Source organism: Coregonus clupeaformis, chromosome 5, assembly GCF_020615455.1.
Source record: "Coregonus clupeaformis isolate EN_2021a chromosome 5, ASM2061545v1, whole genome shotgun sequence".
In the NCBI taxonomy this organism is placed as follows: Eukaryota; Metazoa; Chordata; class Actinopteri; order Salmoniformes; family Salmonidae; genus Coregonus; species Coregonus clupeaformis.
Genome location: NC_059196.1, coordinates 43,106,268 through 43,128,150, shown reverse-complemented (window position 1 = coordinate 43,128,150; position 21,883 = coordinate 43,106,268). Strand labels below are relative to the sequence as shown.

The 21,883-nt window shown below is 41.1% G+C and overlaps 1 protein-coding gene across 1 annotated transcript in view; it reads right to left on the bottom strand.

Annotated features, from left to right (window-relative positions):
• LOC121566995 (prolylcarboxypeptidase (angiotensinase C)) overlaps window positions 1-21,883 on the bottom strand; it is a 108,234-nt gene that overhangs the window by 80,439 nt on the left and 5,912 nt on the right. The window contains exons 2-5 of the mRNA XM_041876942.2: window positions 20,035-20,175; window positions 19,832-19,933; window positions 19,523-19,704; window positions 19,092-19,249 (exon numbers count right to left, since the gene is read on the bottom strand). Of these exons, the coding sequence (XP_041732876.2) occupies window positions 19,092-19,249; window positions 19,523-19,704; window positions 19,832-19,933; window positions 20,035-20,175 (583 nt within the window). The remainder of the gene's footprint in view (window positions 1-19,091; window positions 19,250-19,522; window positions 19,705-19,831; window positions 19,934-20,034; window positions 20,176-21,883) is intronic.

Here is a 21,883-nt window from a genome sequence, read left to right as displayed (position 1 = left end):
GCTATGTAGTTGTCATTCAGACAGGCTAATTCATCCTACCACTTGCTACGATGTTGTCATTCAGACAAGCTAATTCATCCAACCAGTTGCTATGATGTTGTCATTCAAAGAAAGGCTAATTCATCCTACCACTTGCTTTGATGTGTCATTCAGACAGGCTAATTCATCCTACCACTTGATGTGATGTCATTCAGACAGGCTAATTCATCCTACCACTTGCTATGATGTTGTCATTCAGACAAGCTATTTCATCCTACCACTTGATGTGATGTTGTCATTCAGACAGGCTAATTCATCCTACCAGTTGCTATGATGTTGTCATTCAGACAGGCTACTTCATCCAACCAGTTGCTATGATGTTGTCATTCAGACAGGCGAATTCATCCTACCAGTTGCTATGATGTTGTCATTGAGACAGGCTAATGTATCCTACCACTTGCTATGATGTTGTCATTCAATAACAGCCTAATTCATCCTACCACTTGCTATGAACAGGCTAATTAATCCTACCAGTTGCTATGATGTTGTTATTCAGACAGGCTAATTCATCCTACCAGTTGCTATGCTGTCATTCATACAGGCTAATTCATCCTACCAGTTGCTGTGATGTTGTCATTCAGACCGGCTAATTCATCCTACCACTTGCTATGAAGTTGTCATTCAGACAGGCTAATTCATCTCAGACAGGCTAATTCATCCTACCAGTTGTTATGATGTTGTCATTCAGACAGGCTTATTCATCCTACCAGTTGTTATGATGTTGTCATTCAGACAGGCTAATTCATCCTACCACTTGCTATGTAGTTGTCATTCAGACAGGCTAATTCATCCTACCACTTGCTACGATGTTGTCATTCAGACAAGCTAATTCATCCTACCACTTGCTATGATGTTGTCATTCAAAGAAAGGCTAATTCATCCTACCACTTGCTATGATGTTGTCATTCAGACAGGCTAATTCATCCTACCACTTGATGTGATGTTGTCATTCAGACTGGCTAATTCATCCTACCACCTGCTATGAAGTTGTCATTCAGACAAGCTAATTCAACCTACCAGTTGCTATGATGTTGTCATTCAGACAGGCTCATTCATCCTACCAGTTGCTGTGATGTTGTCATTCAGACAGGCTAATTCATCCTACCACTTGCTATGATGTTTTCATTCAGACAGGCTAATTCATCCTACCACTTGCTATGATGTTGTCATTCAGACAGGCTCATTCATCCTACCAGTTGCTGTGATGTTGTCATTCAGACAGGCTAATTCATCCTACCACTTGCTATGTAGTTGTCATTCAGACAGGCTAATTCATCCTACCACTTGCTACGATGTTGTCATTCAGACAAGCTAATTCATCCTACCACTTGCTATGTAGTTGTCATTCAGACAGGCTAATTCATCCTACCACTTGCAACGATGTCATTCAGACAAGCTAATTCATCCAACCAGTTGCTATGATGTTGTCATTCAAAGAAAGGCTAATTCATCCTACCACTTGCTTTGATGTCATTCAGACAGGCTAATTTATCCTACCACTTGATGTGATGTTGTCATTCAGACAGGCTAATTCATCCTACCACTTGCTATGATGTTGTCATTCAGACAAGCTAATTCATCCTACCACTTGCTGTGATGTTGTCATTCAGACAAGCTAATTCATCCTACCAGTTGCTATGATGTTGTCATTCAGACAGGCTAATTCATCCTACCACTTGCTGTGATGTTGTCATTCAGACAGGCTAATTCATCCTACCAGTTGTTATGATGTTTTCATTCAGACAGGCTAATTCATCCTACCACTTGCTATGATGTTTTCATTCAGACAGGCTAATTCATCCTACCAGTTGCTATGACGTTGTCATTCAGACAGGCTACTTCATCCAACCAGTTGCTATGATGTTGTCATTCAGACAGGCAAATTCATCCTACCAGTTGCTATGATGTTGTCATTGAGACAGGCTAATGTATCCTACCACTTGCTATGATGTTGTCATTCAATAACAGCCTAATTCATCCTACCACTTGCTATGAACAGGCTAATTCATCCTACCAGTTGCTATGATGTTGTTATTCAGACAGGCTAATTCATCCTACCAGTTGCTATGCTGTCATTCAGACAGGCTAATTCATCCTACCAGTTGCTGTGATGTTGTCATTCAGACAGGCTAATTCATCCTACCACTTGCTATGTAGTTGTCATTCAGACAGGCTAATTCATCCTACCACTTGCTATGATGTTGTCATTCAGACAGGCTCATTCATCCTACCAGTTGCTGTGATGTTGTCATTCAGACAGGCTAATTCATCCTACCACTTGCTACGATGTTGTCATTCAGACAAGCTAATTCATCCTACCACTTGCTATGTAGTTGTCATTCAGACAGGCTAATTCATCCTACCACTTGCAACGATGTCATTCAGACAAGCTAATTCATCCAACCAGTTGCTATGTAGTTGTCATTCAGACAGGCTAATTCATCCTACCACTTGCTACGATGTTGTCATTCAGACAAGCTAATTCATCCAACCAGTTGCTATGATGTTGTCATTCAAAGAAAGGCTAATTCATCCTACCAGTTGCTTTGATGTTGTCATTCAGACAGGCTAATTCATCCTACCACTTGATGTGATGTTGTCATTCAGACAGGCTAATTCATCCTACCACTTGCTATGATGTTGTCATTCAGACAGGCTAATTCATCCTACCACTTGATGTGATGTTGTCATTCAGACAAGCTAATTCAACCTACCAGTTGCTATGATGTTGTCATTCAGACAGGCTAATTCATCCTACCAGTTGCTGTGATGTTGTCATTCAGACAGGCTAATTCATCCTACCAGTTGCTATGATGTTTTCATTCAGACAGGCTAATTCATCCTACCACTTGCTATGATGTTTTCATTCAGACAGGCTAATTCATCCTACCAGTTGCTATGACGTTGTCATTCAGACAGGCTACTTCATCCAACCAGTTGCTATGATGTTGTCATTCAGACAGGCAAATTCATCCTACCAGTTGCTATGATGTTGTCATTGAGACAGGCTAATGTATCCTACCACTTGCTATGATGTTGTCATTCAATAACAGCCTAATTCATCCTACCACTTGCTATGAACAGGCTAATTCATCCTACCATTTGCTATGATGTTGTTATTCAGACAGGCTAATTCATCCTACCAGTTGCTATGCATTGTCATTCAGACAGGCTAATTCATTCTACCAGTTGCTTTGATGTCATTCAGACAGGCTAATTCATCCTACCACTTGCTATGTAGTTGTCATTCAGACAGGCTAATTCATCCTACCACTTGCTATGATGTTGTCATTCAGACAGGCTCATTCATCCTACCAGTTGCTGTGATGTTGTCATGCAGACAGGCTAATTCATCCTACCACTTGCTACGATGTTGTCATTCAGACAAGCTAATTCATCCTACCACTTGCTATGTAGTTGTCATTCAGACAGGCTAATTCATCCTACCACTTGCTACGATGTCATTCAGACAAGCTAATTCATCCAACCAGTTGCTATGTAGTTGTCATTCAGACAGGCTAATTCATCCTACCACTTGCTACGATGTTGTCATTCAGACAAGCTAATTCATCCAACCAGTTGCTATGATGTTGTCATTCAAAGAAAGGCTAATTCATTCTACCAGTTGCTTTGATGTCATTCAGACAGGCTAATTTATCCTACCACTTGCTATGATGTTGTCATTCAGACAGGCTAATTCATCCTACCAGTTGCTATGATGTTGTCATTCAGACAGGCTAATTCATCCTACCAGTTGCTGTGATGTTGTCATTCAGACAGGCTAATTCATCCTACCACTTGCTATGATGTTGTCATTCAGACAGGCTAATTCATCCTACCACTTGCTATGATGTTTTCATTCAGACAGGCTAATTCATCCTACCAGTTGCTATGACGTTGTCATTCAGACAGGCTACTTCATCCCACCAGTTGCTATGATGTTGTCATTCAGACAGGCTCATTCATCCTACCAGTTGCTGTGATGTTGTCATTCAGACAGGCTAATTCATCCTACCACTTGCTATGTAGTTGTCATTCAGACAGGCTAATTCATCCTACCACTTGCTATGATGTTGTCATTCAGACAAGCTAATTCATCCAACCAGTTGCTATGATGTTGTCATTCAAAGAAAGGCTAATTCATTCTACCAGTTGCTTTGATGTCATTCAGACAGGCTAATTTATCCTACCACTTGATGTGATGTCATTCAGACTGGCTAATTCATCCTACCACTTGCTATGAAGTTGTCATTCAGACAAGCTATTTCAACCTACCAGTTGCTATGATGTTGTCATTCAGACAGGCTAATTCATCCTACCAGTTGCTATGATGTTGTCATTCAGACAGGCTACTTCATCCAACCAGTTGCTATGATGTTGTCATTCAGACAGGCGAATTCATCCTACCAGTTGCTATGATGTTGTCATTGAGACAGGCTAATGTATCCTACCACTTGCTATGATGTTGTCATTCAATAACAGCCTAATTCATCCTACCACTTGCTATGAACAGGCTAATTAATCCTACCAGTTGCTATGATGTTGTTATTCAGACAGGCTAATTCATCCTACCAGTTGCTATGCTGTCATTCATACAGGCTAATTCATCCTACCAGTTGCTGTGATGTTGTCATTCAGACCGGCTAATTCATCCTACCACTTGCTATGTAGTTGTCATTCAGACAGGCTAATTCATCTCAGACAGGCTAATTCATCCTACCAGTTGTTATGATGTTTTCATTCAGACAGGCTTATTCATCCTACCAGTTGTTATGATGTTTTCATTCAGACAGGCTAATTCATCCTACCACTTGCTATGTAGTTGTCATTCAGACAGGCTAATTCATCCTACCACTTGCTACGATGTTGTCATTCAGACAGGCTAATTCATCCAACCAGTTGCTATGATGTTGTCATTCAAGAAAGGCTAATTCATTCTACCACTTGCTTTGATGTCATTCAGACAGGCTAATTCATCCTACCACTTAATGTGATGTTGTCATTCAGACAGGCTAATTCATCCTACCACTTGCTATGAAGTTGTCATTCAGACAGGCTAATTCAACCTACCACTTGCTATGATGTTGTCATTCAGACAGGCTAATCCATCCTACCAGTTGCTGTGATGTTGTCATTCAGACAGGCTAATTCATCCTACCACTTGCTATGATGTTTTCATTCAGACAGGCTAATTCATCCTACCACTTGCTATGATGTTGTCATTCAGACAGGCTCATTCATCCTACCACTTGCTGTGATGTTGTCATGCAGACAGGCTAATTCATCCTACCACTTGCTATGTAGTTGTCATTCAGACAGGCTAATTCATCCTACCACTTGCTACGATGTTGTCATTCAGACAAGCTAATTCATCCTACCACTTGCTATGTAGTTGTCATTCAGACAGGCTAATTCATCCTACCACTTGCAACGATGTCATTCAGACAAGCTAATTCATCCAACCAGTTGCTATGATGTTGTCATTCAAAGAAAGGCTAATTCATCCTACCAGTTGCTTTGATGTCATTCAGACAGGCTAATTCATCCTACCACTTGATGTGATGTTGTCATTCAGACAAGCTAATTCATCCTACCACTTGCTATGTAGTTGTCATTCAAAGAAAGGCTAATTCATCCTACCACTTGCTATGAAGTTGTCATTCAGACAAGCTCATTCAACCTACCAGTTGCTATGATGTTTTCATTCAGACAGGCTAATTCATCCTACCAGTTGCTGTGATGTTGTTATTCAGACAGGCTAATTCATCCTACCACTTGCTATGATGTTTTCATTCAGACAGGCTAATTCATCCTACCACTTGCTATGATGTTGTCATTCAGACAGGCTAATTCATCCTACCAGTTGCTATGACGTTGTCATTCAGACAGGCTACTTCATCCAACCAGTTGCTATGATGTTGTCATTCAGACAGGCAAATTCATCCTACCAGTTGCTATGATGTTGTCATTGAGACAGGCTAATGTATCCTACCACTTGCTATGATGTTGTCATTCAATAACAGCCTAATTCATCCTACCACTTGCTATGAACAGGCTAATTCATCCTACCATTTGCTATGATGTTGTTATTCAGACAGGCTAATTCATCCTACCAGTTGCTATGCTGTCATTCAGACAGGCTAATTCATCCTACCAGTTGCTGTGATGTTGTCATTCAGACAGGCTCATTCATCCTACCACTTGCTATGTAGTTGTCATTCAGACAGGCTAATTCATCCTACCACTTGCTATGATGTTGTCATTCAGACAGGCTCATTCATCCTACCAGTTGCTGTGATGTTGTCATTCAGACAGGCTAATTCATCCTACCACTTGCTACGATGTTGTCATTCAGACAAGCTAATTCATCCTACCACTTGCTATGTAGTTGTCATTCAGACAGGCTAATTCATCCTACCACTTGCAACGATGTTGTCATTCAGACAAGCTAATTCATCCAACCAGTTGCTATGTAGTTGTCATTCAGACAGGCTAATTCATCCTACCACTTGCTACGATGTTGTCATTCAGACAAGCTAATTCATCCAACCAGTTGCTATGATGTTGTCATTCAAAGAAAGGCTAATTCATTCTACCAGTTGCTTTGATGTCATTCAGACAGGCTAATTTATCCTACCACTTGATGTGATGTTGTCATTCAGACAGGCTAATTCAACCTACCACTTGCTATGATGTTGTCATTCAGACAGGCTAATTCATCCTACCAGTTGCTATGATGTTGTCATTCAGACAGGCTAATTCATCCTACCAGTTGCTATGATGTTGTCATTCAGACAGGCTAATTCATCCTACCACTTGCTATGATGTTTTCATTCAGACAGGCTAATTCATCCTACCAGTTGCTATGACGTTGTCATTCAGACAGGCTACTTCATCCCACCAGTTGCTATGATGTTGTCATTCAGACAGGCTCATTCATCCTACCAGTTGCTGTGATGTTGTCATGCAGACAGGCTAATTCATCCTACCACTTGCTATGTAGTTGTCATTCAGACAGGCTAATTCATCCTACCACTTGCTACGATGTTGTCATTCAGACAAGCTAATTCATCCAACCAGTTGCTATGATGTTGTCATTCAAAGAAAGGCTAATTCATTCTACCAGTTGCTTTGATGTGTCATTCAGACAGGCTAATTCATCCTACCACTTGATGTGATGTCATTCAGACTGGCTAATTCATCCTACCACTTGCTATGAAGTTGTCATTCAGACAAGCTATTTCAACCTACCAGTTGCTATGATGTTGTCATTCAGACAGGCTAATTCATCCTACCAGTTGCTATGATGTTGTCATTCAGACAGGCTACTTCATCCAACCAGTTGCTATGATGTTGTCATTCAGACAGGCGAATTCATCCTACCAGTTGCTATGATGTTGTCATTGAGACAGGCTAATGTATCCTACCACTTGCTATGATGTTGTCATTCAATAACAGCCTAATTCATCCTACCACTTGCTATGAACAGGCTAATTCATCCTACCAGTTGCTATGATGTTGTCATTCAGACAGGCTAATTCATCCTACCACCTGCTATGTAGTTGTCATTCAGACAGGCTAATTCATCCTACCAATTGCTATGATGTTGTCATTCAGACCGGCTAATTCATCCTACCACTTGCTATGTAGTTGTCATTCAGACAGGCTAATTCATCTCAGACAGGCTAATTCATCCTACCAGTTGTTATGATGTTTTCATTCAGACAGGCTTATTCATCCTACCAGTTGTTATGATGTTTTCATTCAGACAGGCTAATTCATCCTACCACTTGCTATGTAGTTGTCATTCAGACAGGCTAATTCATCCTACCACTTGCTACGATGTTGTCATTCAGACAAGCTAATTCATCCAACCAGTTGCTATGATGTTGTCATTCAAAGAAAGGCTAATTCATTCTACCAGTTGCTTTGATGTCATTCAGACAGGCTAATTCATCCTACCACTTAATGTGATGTTGTCATTCAGACTGGCTAATTCATCCTACCACCTGCTATGAAGTTGTCATTCAGACAAGCTAATTCAACCTACCAGTTGCTATGATGTTGTCATTCAGACAGGCTAATTCATCCTACCAGTTGCTGTGATGTTGTCATTCAGACAGGCTAATTCATCCTACCACTTGCTATGATGTTTTCATTCAGACAGGCTAATTCATCCTACCACTTGCTATGACGTTGTCATTCAGACAGGCTACTTCATCCAACCAGTTGCTATGATGTTGTCATTCAGACAGGCGAATTCATCCTACCAGTTGCTATGATGTTGTCATTCAGACAGGCTCATTCATCCTACCAGTTGCTGTGATGTTGTCATGCAGACAGGCTAATTCATCCTACCACTTGCTATGTAGTTGTCATTCAGACAGGCTAATTCATCCTACCACTTGCTACGATGTTGTCATTCAGACAAGCTAATTCATCCTACCACTTGCTATGTAGTTGTCATTCAGACAGGCTAATTCATCCTACCACTTGCAACGATGTCATTCAGACAAGCTAATTCATCCAACCAGTTGCTATGATGTTGTCATTCAAAGAAAGGCTAATTCATTCTACCAGTTGCTTTGATGTCATTCAGACAGGCTAATTCATCCTACCACTTGATGTGATGTTGTCATTCAGACAGGCTAATTCATCCTACCACTTGCTATGTAGTTGTCATTCAGACAGGCTAATTCATCCTACCACTTGATGTGATGTTGTCATTCAGACAGGCTAATTCATCCTACCAGTTGCTATGATGTTGTCATTCAGACAGGCTAATTCATCCTACCAGTTGCTGTGATGTTGTTATTCAGACAGGCTAATTCATCCTACCACTTGTTATGATGTTTTCATTCAGACAGGCTAATTCATCCTACCACTTGCTATGATGTTGTCATTCAGACAGGCTAATTCATCCTACCACTTGCTATGACGTTGTCATTCAGACAGGCTACTTCATCCAACCAGTTGCTATGATGTTGTCATTCAGACAGGCAAATTCATCCTACCAGTTGCTATGATGTTGTCATTGAGACAGGCTAATGTATCCTACCACTTGCTATGATGTTGTCATTCAATAACAGCCTAATTCATCCTACCACTTGCTATGAACAGGCTAATTCATCCTACCATTTGCTATGATGTTGTTATTCAGACAGGCTAATTCATCCTACCAGTTGCTATGCTGTCATTCAGACAGGCTAATTCATCCTACCAGTTGCTGTGATGTTGTCATTCAGACAGGCTAATTCATCCTACCACTTGCTATGTAGTTGTCATTCAGACAGGCTAATTCATCCTACCACTTGCTATGATGTTGTCATTCAGACAGGCTCATTAATCCTACCAGTTGCTGTGATGTCATTCAGACAGGCTAATTCATCCTACCACTTGCTACGATGTTGTCATTCAGACAAGCTAATTCATCCTACCACTTGCTATGTAGTTGTCATTCAGACAGGCTAATTCATCCTACCACTTGCTACGATGTTGTCATTCAGACAAGCTAATTCATCCAACCACTTGCTATGTAGTTGTCATTCAGACAGGCTAATTCATCCTACCACTTGCTACGATGTTGTCATTCAGACAAGCTAATTCATCCAACCACTTGCTATGATGTTGTCATTCAAAGAAAGGCTAATTCATCCTACCACTTGCTTTGATGTTCATTCAGACAGGCTAATTTATCCTACCACTTGATGTGATGTTGTCATTCAGACAGGCTAATTCAACCTACCACTTGCTATGATGTTGTCATTCAGACAGGCTAATTCATCCTACCAGTTGCTGTGATGTTGTTATTCAGACAGGCTAATTCATCCTACCAGTTGTTATGATGTTGTCATTCAGACAGGCTAATTCATCCTACCACTTGCTATGATGTTTTCATTCAGACAGGCTAATTCATCCTACCAGTTGCTATGACGTTGTCATTCAGACAGGCTACTTCATCCCACCAGTTGCTATGATGTTGTCATTCAAAGAAAGGCTAATTCATTCTACCAGTTGCTTTGATGTCATTCAGACAGGCTAATTCATTCTACCACTTGCTATGATGTTGTCATTCAGACTGGCTAATTCATCCTACCACTTGCTATGAAGTTGTCATTCAGACAAGCTAATTCAACCTACCAGTTGCTATGATGTTGTCATTCAGACAGGCTAATTCATCCTACCAGTTGCTATGATGTTGTCATTCAGACAGGCTACTTCATCCAACCAGTTGCTATGATGTTGTCATTCAGACAGGCTAATTCATCCTACCAGTTGCTATGATGTTGTCATTCAGACAGGCTAATTCATCCTACCACTTGCTATGATGTTGTCATTCAGACAGGCTACTTCATCCAACCAGTTGCTATGATGTTGTCATTCAGACAGGCGAATTCATCCTACCAGTTGCTATGATGTTGTCATTGAGACAGGCTAATGTATCCTACCACTTGCTATGATGTTGTCATTCAATAACAGCCTAATTCATCCTACCACTTGCTATGAACAGGCTAATTAATCCTACCAGTTGCTATGATGTTGTTATTCAGACAGGCTAATTCATCCTACCAGTTGCTATGCTGTCATTCAGACAGGCTAATTCATCCTACCAGTTGCTGTGATGTTGTCATTCAGACCGGCTAATTCATCCTACCACTTGCTATGTAGTTGTCATTCAGACAGGCTAATTCATCCTACCAATTGCTATGATGTTGTCATTCAGACAGGCTCATTAATCCTACCAGTTGCTGTGATGTCATTCAGACAGGCTAATTCATCCTACCACTTGCTATGTAGTTGTCATTCAGACAGGCTAATTCATCCTACCACTTGCTACGATGTTGTCATTCAGACAGGCTAATTCATCCTACCACTTGCTATGATGTTGTCATTCAGACAGGCTAATGTATATTACCAGTTGCTATGATGTTGTCATTCAGACAGGCTAATTCATCCTACCACTTGCTATGATGTTGTCATTCAGACAGGCTTATTCATCCTACCAGTTGCTGTGATGTTGTCATGCAGACAGGCTAATTCATCCTACCACTTGCTATGTAGTTGTCATTCAGACAGGCTAATTCATCCTACCACTTGCTATGATGTTGTCATTCAGACAGGCTAATTCATCCTACCAGTTGCTGTGATGTTGTCATGCAGACAGGCTAATTCATCCTACCACTTGCTACGTAGTTGTCATTCAGACAGGCTAATTCATCCTACCACTTGCTACGATGTTGTCATTCAGACAAGCTAATTCATCCAACCAGTTGCTATGATGTTGTCATTCAAAGAAAGGCTAATTCATTCTACCAGTTGCTTTGATGTCATTCAGACAGGCTAATTTATCCTACCACTTGATGTGATGTTGTCATTCAGACTGGCTAATTCATCCTACCACTTGCTATGAAGTTGTCATTCAGACAAGCTAATTCAACCTACCAGTTGCTATGATGTTGTCATTCAGACAGGCTAATTCATCCTACCAGTTGCTGTGATGTTGTTATTCAGACAGGCTAATTCATCCTACCAGTTGTTATGATGTTTTCATTCAGACAGGCTAATTCATCCTACCACTTGCTACGATGTTGTCATTCAGACAGGCTAATTCATCCTACCACTTGCTATGTAGTTGTCATTCAGACAGGCTAATTCATCCTACCACTTGCTATGATGTTGTCATTCAGACAAGCTAATTCATCCTACCACTTGCTATGTAGTTGTCATTCAGACAGGCTAATTCATCCTACCAGTTGCTATGATGTTGTCATTCAAAGAAAGGCTCATTCATTCTACCAGTTGCTTTGATGTCATTCAGACAGGCTAATTTATCCAACCACTTGCTACGATGTTGTCATTCAGACAGGCTAATTCATCCAACCACTTGCTACGATGTTGTCATTCAGACAAGCTAATTCATCCTACCACTTGCTATGTAGTTGTCATTCAGACAGGCTAATTCATCCAACCAGTTGCTACGATGTTGTCATTCAGACAAGCTAATTCATCCAACCAGTTGCTATGATGTTGTCATTCAAAGAAAGGCTAATTCATTCTACCAGTTGCTTTGATGTCATTCAGACAGGCTAATTTATCCAACCACTTGATGTGATGTTGTCATTCAGAGAAGCTAATTCAACCTACCAGTTGCTATGATGTTGTCATTCAGACAGGCTAATTCATCTCAGACAGGCTAATTCATCCTACCAGTTGTTATGATGTTTTCATTCAGACAGGCTAATTCATCCTACCAGTTGTTATTATGTTTTCATTCAGACAGGCTAATTCATCCTACCACTTGCTATGTAGTTGTCATTCAGACAGGCTAATTCATCCTACCACTTGCTACGATGTTGTCATTCAGACAGGCTAATTCATCCTACCAGTTGCTGTGATGTTGTTATTCAGACAGGCTAATTCATCCTACCAGTTGCTGTGATGTTGTTATTCAGACAGGCTAATTCATCCTACCACTTGTTATGATGTTTTCATTCAGACAGGCTAATTCATCCTACCACTTGCTATGACGTTGTCATTCAGACAGGCTAATTCATCCTACCAGTTGCTATGATGTTGTCATTCAGACAGGCTAATTCATCCTACCAGTTGCTATGATGTTGTCATTCAGACAGGCTCATTCATCCTACCAGTTGCTGTGATGTTGTCATTCAGACAGGCTAATTCATCCTACCACTTGCTATGTAGTTGTCATTCAGACAGGCTAATTCATCCTACCACTTGCTATGATGTTGTCATTCAGACAGGCTAATTCATCCTACCACTTGCTACGATGTTGTCATTCAGACAGGCTAATTCATCCAACCAGTTGCTATGATGTTGTCATTCAAAGAAAGGCTAATTCATTCTACCAGTTGCTTTGATGTCATTCAGACAGGCTAATTCATCCTACCACTTGATGTGATGTTGTCATTCAGACAGGCTAATTCAACCTACCAGTTGCTATGATGTTGTCATTCAGACAGGCTAATTCATCCTACCAGTTGCTGTGATGTTGTCATTCAGACAGGCTAATTCATCCTACCACTTGCTATGATGTTGTCATTCAGACAGGCTAATTCATCCTACCACTTGCTATGATGTTTTCATTCAGACAGGCTAATTCATCCTACCAGTTGCTATGACGTTGTCATTCAGACAGGCTACTTCATCCAACCAGTTGCTATGATGTTGTCATTCAGACAGGCTAATTCATCCTACCAGTTGCTATGATGTTGTCATTGAGACAGGCTAATGTATCCTACCACTTGCTATGATGTTGTCATTCAATAACAGCCTAATTCATCCTACCACTTGCTATGAACAGGCTAATTCATCCTACCATTTGCTATGATGTTGTTATTCAGACAGGCTAATTCATCCTACCAGTTGCTATGCTGTCATTCAGACAGGCTAATTCATCCTACCAGTTGCTGTGATGTTGTCATTCAGACAGGCTAATTCATCCTACCACTTGCTATGTAGTTGTCATTCAGACAGGCTAATTCATCCTACCACTTGCTATGATGTTGTCATTCAGACAGGCTCATTAATCCTACCAGTTGCTGTGATGTCATTCAGACAGGCTAATTCATCCTACCACTTGCTATGTAGTTGTCATTCAGACAGGCTAATTCATCCTACCACTTGCTATGATGTTGTCATTCAGACAGGCTAATTCATCCAACCAGTTGCTATGATGTTGTCATTCAGACAGGCTAATTTATATTACCAGTTGCTATGATGTTGTCATTCAGACAGGCTAATTCATCCTACCACTTGCTATGTAGTTGTCATTCAGACAGGCTAATTCATCCTACCACTTGCTATGATGTTGTCATTCAGACAGGCTAATTCATCCCACCAGTTGCTATGATGTTGTCATTCAGACAGGCTAATTCATCCTACCACTTGCTACGAAGTTGTCATTCAGACAGGCTCATTCATCCTACCACTTGCTGTGATGTTGTCATTCAGACAGGCTAATTCATCCTACCACTTGCTATGTAGTTGTCATTCAGACAGGCTAATTCATCCTACCACTTGCTACGATGTTGTCATTCAGACAAGCTAATTCATCCAACCAGTTGCTATGATGTTGTCATTCAAAGAAAGGCTAATTCATTCTACCAGTTGCTTTGATGTCATTCAGACAGGCTAATTCATTCTACCACTTGCTATGATGTTGTCATTCAGACTGGCTAATTCATCCTACCACTTGCTATGATTCTTCAGACAAGCTAATTCATCCTACCACTTGCTATGGCGTTGTCATTCAGACAGGCTACTTCATCCTACCAGTTGCTATGATGTTGTCATTCAGACAGGCTAATTCATCCTACCAGTTGCTATGATGTTGTCATTCAGACAGGCTCATTCATCCTACCAGTTGCTGTGATGTTGTCATGCAGACAGGCTAATTCATCCTACCACTTGCTATGTAGTTGTCATTCAGACAGGCTAATTCATCCTACCACTTGCTACGATGTTGTCATTCAGACAGGCTAATTCATCCTACCACTTGCTATGTGTTGTCATTCAGACAGGCTAATTCATCCTACCACTTGCTACGATGTTTCATTCAGACAAGCTAATTCATCCAACCACTTGCTATGATGTTGTCATTCAAAGAAAGGCTAATTCATTCTACCACTTGCTTTGATGTTGTCATTCAGACAGGCTAATTCATCCTACCAGTTGCTGTGATGTTGTCATTCAGACAGGCTAATTCATCCTACCAGTTGTTATGATGTTTTCATTCAGACAGGCTAATTCATCCTACCACTTGCTATGATGTTTTCATTCAGACAGGCTAATTCATCCTACCAGTTGCTATGACGTTGTCATTCAGACAGGCTACTTCATCCAACCAGTTGCTATGATGTTGTCATTCAGACAGGCGAATTCATCCTACCAGTTGCTATGATGTTGTCATTCAGACAGGCTAATGTATCCTACCACTTGCTATGATGTTGTCATTCAATAACAGCCTAATTCATCCTACCACTTGCTATGAACAGGCTAATTCATCCTACCAGTTGCTATGATGTTGTTATTCAGACAGGCTAATTCATCCTACCAGTTGCTATGCTGTCATTCAGACAGGCTAATTCATCCTACCAGTTGCTGTGATGTTGTCATTCAGACAGGCTAATTCATCCTACCACTTGCTATGTAGTTGTCATTCAGACAGGCTAATTCATCCTACCACTTGCTACGATGTTGTCATTCAGACAGGCTCATTAATCCTACCAGTTGCTATGATGTCATTCAGACAGGCTAATTCATCCTACCACTTGCTTCGATGTTGTCATTCAGACAGGCTAATTCATCCTACCACTTGCTATGTGATGTTGTCATTCAGACAGGCTAATTCATCCTACCACTTGCTACGATGTCATTCAGACAAGCTAATTCATCCAACCAGTTGCTATGATGTTGTCATTCAGACAGGCTAATTCATCCTACCAGTTGCTTTGATGTCATTCAGACAGGCTAATTCATCCTACCAGTTGCTACGATGTTGTCATTCAGACAGGCTAATTCATCCCACCAGTTGCTATGATGTTGTCATTCAGACAGGCTCATTCATCCCACCAGTTGCTATGATGTTGTCATTCAGACAGGCTCATTCATCCTACCAGTTGCTATGACGTTGTCATTCAGACAGGCTAATTCATCCTACCAGTTGCTATGACGTTGTCATTCAGACAGGCTAATTCATCCCACCAGTTGCTATGATGTTGTCATTCAGACAGGCTCATTCATCCTACCAGTTGCTGTGATGTTGTCATGCAGACAGGCTAATTCATCCTACCACTTGCTATGTAGTTGTCATTCAGACAGGCTAATTCATCCTACCACTTGCTACGATGTTGTCATTCAGACAAGCTCATTCATCCAACCAGTTGCTATGATGTTGTCATTCAGACAGGCTAATTCATCCAACCAGTTGCTATGATGTTGTCATTCAAAGAAAGGCTAATTCATTCTACCAGTTGCTTTGATGTTGTCATTCAGACAGGCTAATTTATCCTACCACTTGCTATGTAGTTGTCATTCAGACAGGCTAATTCATCCTACCACTTGCTATGAAGTTGTCATTCAGACTGGCTAATTCAACCTACCAGTTGCTATGATGTTGTCATTCAGACAGGCTAATTCATCCTACCAGTTGCTATGATGTTGTCATTCAGACAGGCTACTTCATCCAACCAGTTGCTATGATGTTGTCATTCAGACAGGCGAATTCATCCTACCAGTTGCTATGATGTTGTCATTGAGACAGGCTAATGTATCCTACCACTTGCTATGATGTTGTCATTCAATAACAGCCTAATTCATCCTACCACTTGCTATGAACAGGCTAATTCATCCTACCAGTTGCTATGATGTTGTTATTCAGACAGGCTAATTCATCCTACCAGTTGCTATGCTGTCATTCATACAGGCTAATTCATCCTACCAGTTGCTGTGATGTTGTCATTCAGACCGGCTAATTCATCCTACCACTTGCTATGTAGTTGTCATTCAGACAGGCTAATTCATCCTACCAATTGCTATGATGTTGTCATTCAGACAGGCTCATTAATCCTACCAGTTGCTGTGATGTCATTCAGACAGGCTAATTCATCCTACCACTTGCTATGTAGTTGTCATTCAGACAGGCTAATTCATCCTACCACTTGCTACGATGTTGTCATTCAGACAAGCTAATTCATCCAACCAGTTGCTATGATGTTGTCATTCAGACAGGCTAATGTATATTACCAGTTGCTATGATGTTGTCATTCAGACAGGCTAATTCATCCTACCACTTGCTATGATGTTGTCATTCAGACAGGCTCATTCATCCTACCAGTTGCTGTGATGTTGTCATGCAGACAGGCTAATTCATCCTACCACTTGCTATGTAGTTGTCATTCAGACAGGCTAATTCATCCTACCACTTGCTACGATGTTGTCATTCAGACAAGCTAATTCATCCAACCAGTTCTGATGTTGTCATTCAAAGAAAGGCTAATTCATTCTACCAGTTGCTTTGATGTCATTCAGACAGGCTAATTTATCCTACCACTTGATGTGATGTTGTCATTCAGACTGGCTAATTCATCCTACCACTTGCTATGAAGTTGTCATTCAGACAAGCTAATTCAACCTACCAGTTGCTATGATGTTGTCATTCAGACAGGCTAATTCATCCTACCAGTTGCTGTGATGTTGTTATTCAGACAGGCTAATTCATCCTACCAGTTGTTATGATGTTTTCATTCAGACAGGCTAATTCATCCTACCACTTGCTACGATGTTGTCATTCAGACAAGCTAATTCATTCAACCAGTTGCTATGATGTTGTCATTCAAAGAAAGGCTAATTCATTCTACCAGTTGCTTTGATGTCATTCAGACAGGCTAATTTATCCTACCACTTGATGTGATGTTGTCATTCAGAGAAGCTAATTCAACCTACCAGTTGCTATGATGTTGTCATTCAGACAGGCTAATTCATCTCAGACAGGCTAATTCATCCTACCAGTTGTTATGATGTTTTCATTCAGACAGGCTTATTCATCCTACCAGTTGTTATGATGTTTTCATTCAGACAGGCTAATTCATCCTACCACTTGCTATGTAGTTGTCATTCAGACAGGCTAATTCATCCTACCACTTGCTACGATGTTGTCATTCAGACAGGCTAATTCATCCTACCAGTTGCTATGATGTTGTCATTCAGACAGGCTAATTCATCCTACCAGTTGCTGTGATGTTGTTATTCAGACAGGCTAATTCATCCTACCACTTGTTATGATGTTTTCATTCAGACAGGCTAATTCATCCTACCACTTGCTATGAGCGTTGTCATTCAGACAGGCTACTTCATCCAACCAGTTGCTATGATGTTGTCATTCAGACAGGCGAATTCATCCTACCAGTTGCTATGATGTTGTCATTCAGACAGGCTAATGCATCCTACCACTTGCTATGATGTTGTCATTCAATAACAGCCTAATTCATCCTACCACTTGCTATGAACAGGCTAATTCATCCTACCAGTTGCTATGATGTTGTTATTCAGACAGGCTAATTTATCCTACCAGTTGCTATGCTGTCATTCAGACAGGCTAATTCATCCTACTAGTTGCTGTGATGTTGTCATTCAGACAGGCTAATTCATCCTACCACTTGCTATGTAGTTGTCATTCAGACAGGCTAATTCATCCTACCACTTGCTATGATGTTGTCATTCAGACAGGCTCATTCATCCTACCAGTTGCTGTGATGTTGTCATTCAGACAGGCTAATTCATCCTACCACTTGCTATGTAGTTGCCATTCAGACAGGCTAATTCATCCTACCACTTGCTACGATGTTGTCATTCAGACAGGCTAATTCATCCAACCAGTTGCTATGATGTTGTCATTCAGACAGGCTAATTCATCCTACCACTTGCTATGAAGTTGTCATTCAGACAGGCTAATTCATCCAACCAGTTGCTATGATGTTGTCATTCAGACAGGCTAATTCATCCTACCACTTGCTATGAAGTTGTCATTCAAAGAAAGGCTAATTCATTCTACCAGTTGCTTTGATGTCATTCAGACAGGCTAATTTATCCTACCACTTGATATGATGTTGTCATTCAGACAGGCTAATTCATCCTACCACTTGCTATGAAGTTGTCATTCAGACAGGCTAATTCATCCTACCAGTTGCTGTGATGTTGTCATTCAGACAGGCTAATTCATCCTACCAGTTGCTATGATGTTTTCATTCAGACAGGCTAATTCATCCTACCACTTGCTATGATGTTGTCATTCAGACAGGCTAATTCATCCTACCAGTTGCTTTGATGTTGTCATTCAGACAGGCTAATTCATCCTACCGGTTGCTATGATGTTGTCATTCAGACAGGCTAATTCATCCTACCAGTTGCTATGATGTCATTCAGACAGGCTAATTCATCCTACCGGTTGCTGTGATGTTGTCATTCAGACAGGCTAATTCATCCTACCGGTTGCTGTGATGTTGTCATTCAGACAGGCTAATTCATCCTACCGGTTGCTGTGATGTTGTCGATGGCCTTCCAGGACCTCCTGATGTTAACGTCACAGTTCAGTCCACTCCTGGCGAAGTCCTGGGTGACTATCTTATAGAAGTCTCCACAAGGAACCATGTCAGGGAACTGCCATATGGGAGCAGAGGCAGCCAGAGCTCTGGAATACACATAGAGACAGTTACAACACATTATTAGCCACACATTTCTGCACTTTACAACTACATTTAGGGTGTATTTATCTCTTAAAAAATACAAAAAGAGGCATGAACACAGCTCCTTATAGCACCTTCTTGTAATAGTGACGTTTCGGTCTGAGTTAGATTTTCATCAGGTCAAATAGCACCCTATACCCTATAAAGCACTATATAAAAAAATAGGGCACCATTGAGACCCGTACAGTATCCATTGAGACCCGTACAGTATCTCTTACCCAACAACAACATTAGGGTATTTCATTCTCATCCAGGCAGAGAGCATCCCTCCGTAGGACCCTCCGATGGCGATCACAGGACTGAGCTGAGCTCCAGGCACCGTCCTCTTCAGTCCTCTGATCAGCACAGAGAAGTCAGCTAGCGCCTGCTCTGACGTCAGGTAGTTCAGGTGCTTGGTGTCCTGTTCGTGAAGACAAAAAAAGGATGTTTAAAGAATGTTGTCGCTCAACGTGTAATAAACCAACGCATAATTATTTTAAAAAACGCTATACCATGTGTGTGTGTGCAAAGGCATGACGGTAATTTACACTGTAAGAGTCTTGTCCAAACGGCAGGGACTCTCCATAGTAGCGGTGTTCAGCAAACACCAACATGGCTCCCAGTTCCTCTGCAACGTCCCACATGAAACCCTACAGCCAAAACTACAAGTAAGGCTAAATATTCCAATGAATGACGCAAGACATACTGTATAGATCAATGCATTACGGAACAGAGAGGTGGTTATTATTACAGTGTTATTGCAGAACCAGGTAATATCTCCTTCGTTGCCGGTGTAGAACAGGATAGGCCCTCCCTTCAGATGCCAGTGGTCATTATTAACCAGGTATCTCTGCTTAAAGGTGCCATCCTCCAGGAAACCAAAGTGATCAATCTGTAGGGACAGAGAAACACATCAGATACAAAACATGACTGAAGCCATTTTAGGTGTTACTGAAGCCGTGTCTTTTGAAAAACCATGACGAAATCAAACCCCAGTCTCTAATATGACATGTTGCTCCTTTAAATCAAACCCAGTCCCTAATATGACATGTTGCTCCTTTAAATCAAACCCAGTCTCTAATATGACATGTTGCTCCTTTAAATCAAACCCCAGTCTCTAATATGACATGTTGCTCCTTTAAATCAAACCCAGTCCCTAATATGACATGTTGCTCCTTTAAATCAAACCCAGTCTCTAATATGACATGTTGCTCCTTTAAATCAAACCTAGTCTCTAATATGACATGTTGCTCCATTAAATCAAACCTAGTCTCTAATATGACATGTTGCTCCTTTAAATCAAACCCAGTCTCTAATATGACATGTTGCTCCTTTAAATCAAACCCAGTCTCTAATATGACATGTTGCTCCTTTAAATAAAACCCAGTCTCTAATATGACATGTTGCTCCTTTAAATCAAACCCAGTCTCTAATATGACATGTTGCTCCTTTAAATCAAACCCAGTCTCTAAGACATTCATATTTAGCTTGAGATGAGAATAAATCTAATCAATGTGTTACAAATCCATTTCAAAGTCTCTGAAATTAACTCTAAATCGAGCCAGTTAAAATGTGGCCCTGATTTCAAGTGCCAATGGAAACTGGGCTTCAGCAGGCTGTCAAGCTGAGAACCAATGGTTATCCTCAGACAGACACAATGTAAAGGTTCCAGTTCTCCTCCGACAGACACCTTCTAAAGGTTCCAGTTCTCCTCAGACAGACACCTTGTAAAAGGTTCCAGTTCTCCTCAGACAGACACCTTGTAAAAGGTTCCAGTTCTCCTCAGACAGACACCTTGTAAAAAGTTCCAGTTCTCCTCAGACAGACACCTTGTAAAAGGTTCCAGTTCTCCTCAGACAGACACCTTGTAAAAAGTTCCAGTTCTCCTCAGACAGACACCTTGTAAAGGTTCCAGTTCTCCTCAGACAGACACCTTGTAAAGGTTCCAGTTCTCCTCAGACAGACACCTTGTAAAAGGTTCCAGTTCTCCTCAGACAGACACCTTGTAAAGGTTCCAGTTCTCCTCAGACACCTTGTAAAGTTTCCAGTTCTCCTCAGACACCTTGTAAAGGTTCCAGTTCTCCTCAGACACCTTGTAAAAGGTTCCAGTTCTCCTCAGACAGACACCTTGTAAAGGTTCCAGTTCTCCTCTGACAGACACCTTGTAAAGGTTCCAGTTCTCCTCAGACAGACACCTTGTAAAGGTTCCAGTTCTCCTCAGACAGACACCTTGTAAAGGTTCCAGTTCTGCTCAGACACCTTGTAAAGGTTCCAGTTCTCCTCAGACACCTTGTAAAGGTTCCAGTTCTCCTCAGACACCTTGTAAAGGTTCCAGTTCTCCTCAGACACCTTGTAAAGGTTCCAGTTAGACTACTATTTTATTTATTTTTATTTCACCTTTATTTAACCAGGTAAGCCAGTTGAGAACAGGTTCTCATTTACAACTGCGACCTGGCCAAGATAAAGCATAGAGTAGATGTGAGAGACAGTACAGTAGCACCATCTCCAGAGGGTGGCCACTGTCCCTCCAACCTGCCCCTGCGGTGGGGTGTGATCTTTGTGGCTCTGGCCTGCTGCCATACACTACTTTGTACTGTGCA